The sequence below is a fragment of the Aplysia californica genome, unplaced genomic scaffold, assembly GCF_000002075.1.
Source record: "Aplysia californica isolate F4 #8 unplaced genomic scaffold, AplCal3.0 scaffold00426, whole genome shotgun sequence".
NCBI classification, from domain to species: domain Eukaryota; kingdom Metazoa; phylum Mollusca; class Gastropoda; order Aplysiida; family Aplysiidae; genus Aplysia; species Aplysia californica.
This window is the reverse complement of record NW_004797696.1, coordinates 511,956-514,800: the sequence shown is the minus strand read 5'-3', so window position 1 is coordinate 514,800 and position 2,845 is coordinate 511,956. Positions and strand designations below refer to the sequence as shown.

At 40.9% G+C, this 2,845-nt stretch overlaps 1 protein-coding gene across 1 annotated transcript in view; it reads left to right on the top strand.

Moving 5' to 3' along the window:
* The window catches only part of LOC101857968 (urea-proton symporter DUR3), a gene marked incomplete in the record, with an annotated part of 88,436 nt that overhangs the window by 66,805 nt on the left and 18,786 nt on the right, over positions 1-2,845 (top strand). The window contains 1 exon segment of the mRNA XM_035971388.1: positions 2,536-2,670. Coding sequence (XP_035827281.1) covers positions 2,536-2,670 — 135 coding nt within the window.

Sequence of the window (2,845 nt, the reverse complement as noted above, 5' to 3'; positions counted from 1 at the left end):
AGTAAAGGTAGAGAGAGAGAGAGAGAGAGAGAGAGAGAGAGAGAGAGAGAGAGAGAGAGAGAGAGAGAGAGAGAGAGAGAGAGAGACTTCCAAACGAAGTGGAAGATGTAAGTAAAGATTAGTGGAACACAACAAAAGATGCGATTGTCACGTTCAAACATAAACCTTATCTGCACTATTCTTGTATGCAAACTATGCCGACAATAATATAGCCCATTACAGTCGGGCTAGTGTAAGATCTTTGGAAAGATGAGTGGATAGGGTCAGGGAGTGAGGTGGGATGGGGTTGTCACGGTTGGAAATGTTCAGCTGTTGTTCTTCCATGCTGACATACTATGTACATGTAGCAATAAGTGATGAGTTGTTTGAGGGGGGTTGAGGGTAAGGTGGCGTCGGTGGCCTTGTGGTTATGCAACGGGACTCGCATTCCCGAGGTTGCGTGTTCGGGGTTCGAGCCGCGGACCCGACGTTGTGTCTTTGGGAAAGACACTTAATACGAATTTTCTTCACTTCACCCAGGTGAGAATGGATACAACGGCCATAGACAATGAAAGATCTTATCAGTATGTTTGTGTTTTAGCGCCTATAAATGGCTGCTTGCCCAGTATGCTTCCCAGGAAGTTGAGGTTGTTTCAGAATGCTCTCAGGTCTGCTGGGGTAATAGTATAGATTTTGAAATGCAGAGAGCTTGCTGTTGAATGGGGATTTGCGCTATACAATTGCTATCTATTATCTATTATTATTACGATTATTACTTTTGTGTTGTACTTTTTTTCCATATCTTTCCGTTATTGGATAGGCTTCCAACAAACTATTTGCAGTACTTTGTCATCCTTTTAAAGGCAAAGTACTCCTTTTAAAAAACAAACAAGCTAAAAAAAACAACCTCATGAACCCGAGAACGTAGAACTCTGCCTAGGATTTGACTCTTAAGGAAAAGGTAAAAATGATATGTTTTAAACAAGTCCTCTGAACGAAGGTTAAAAATTGAGAACATTTTTGGTTATTGTTGTTCTTGAAGAAAAGGACAATTGAACCAGAAACCAGTGTCAAACACACACACACACACACACACACACACACACACACACACACACACACACACGCACACACACGCACATACACACACACATACACACACACACACACACACACACACACACACACAAATACACAGAAGAATTCTAAATCACATGGTATTGCCTAACAAAGTGCTTTTTTATGACCAAGTCACGCAATACGACTTTTACACTACATATTTCCTCAGGAACGAGTCGATTTATTCTGTTGATATCACATTGGACTGTGTTGTCGATGGTCCTGGTTCGAATACTTGACTGGGATATTTATCCAATATCCGCCATTTAATCACCTCTACAGTGCAGACATTTTCCTGAAAGAGAAATGATGATGTGGAAACGATATACTAATAAAACATTCAAAGGGAATCGGGAAAATCTATTCTCTCTGCTATAATTCAAATAAGGTATTTCACTCGAGAAAAGGGTTAAGTGACGACCAGGGTTGACTCAGAACCTGTCGTTTGAAATACCGAGAGTTTAGAAACACTTTATGTGCATTTAAGAATTTTTTACGAGGCTACAATTAATTAGCAAAATTACTCGAGGAATTTACTGGAGAAAGTTGCACACCTTGATCAATGTGTGGGACAAAAGCTATTATATTATGGTTTCAGCTGCTGTCTGTATTGATATCTGCTTTTCACCCGTTCCAAACGTCCATATATATCTGTGTTTGCTTTTAATTTTCTCTATTATAGCAAATCATTCCATCTCGTTCAAAAACTGCGCTCTGAGTTCTTGTGCTAAAAAACAAAATCAGAAGAAAGCAATATGATGGGAACTTTAGGGCTAGAAAAAGCTCATTCATTTTCTTGTTGATCTAGAGAAGTTGAGCGACGCTTGAAAAGACAGATCGCGTGGAATGTCGACCAGATAATATTTCGTTGTCTTTCAGGTTTTCTTTTTTTCTGGGAGGGGAGGGGGGGTGGCCTCTGAAACGAACTTCGGTTAGTTTGTTTACATATTATTGTAGAAGTTTAGAGTGATTTCAGACGTACAACAGACAGTTTTGAAATCTGAATTCTTGTAGTAATGTGTTACAGTATGTACGGAACACCCACTTCATTTTTCCGAATTTATTTTTCTCCACGAATTGACAGAGCCATGTGGGGGAGCGACTTGAAAATTTCCCAAACAACCCAAATTCAAGAACGCCTTCATGAGGATTCGAGCAAGGGTCATGATGGATCATACGCTTCGTAGCTCAGCACGATGCCAACTGAGTCAACGGCATTTCCAAGGAGTCCTGGTTCCCAAATAAGTTGAAAGTCCATCTTCAGTTGTGTAAAATGTCCCAGTTCTAGGGAGAATGTAACACTTCTTACCTCTGGAAACTGTATTCTGAACTTCCGCGAGTAGTTCAAGTTCGAAACTTACTCGTATAATACTACAGCAAAACTCCATTGTTGTATCTAAGCTGATGAAGATTACTTTTTTCATCTTATGCTTCTGAATATTCCACAGCTTCCTCACGTTTAGATCATGGGGCGCCTTCTTATTCGGCATCATTGAGATCTTCGTGTCGTCAGCGGTGACGTACTGTGACCAGGCCTCCTGGCAAAGCAGAATTGCAGCCAAGCCAGTGCAGGTAGCGTAATGTGTGTGTGTGTGTGTGTGTGTGTGTGTGTGTGTGTGTGTGTGTTTGACTGTGTGTGTGTGTGTAAGTGTGTATGTTTGTGTGCACGTGAGTGTGTGTGTGTGTGTGTCTGTATTTTTGTGTGTATGCGTGTGTACATGTGAGTGTGTGTGTGTGTGTGTGTGTG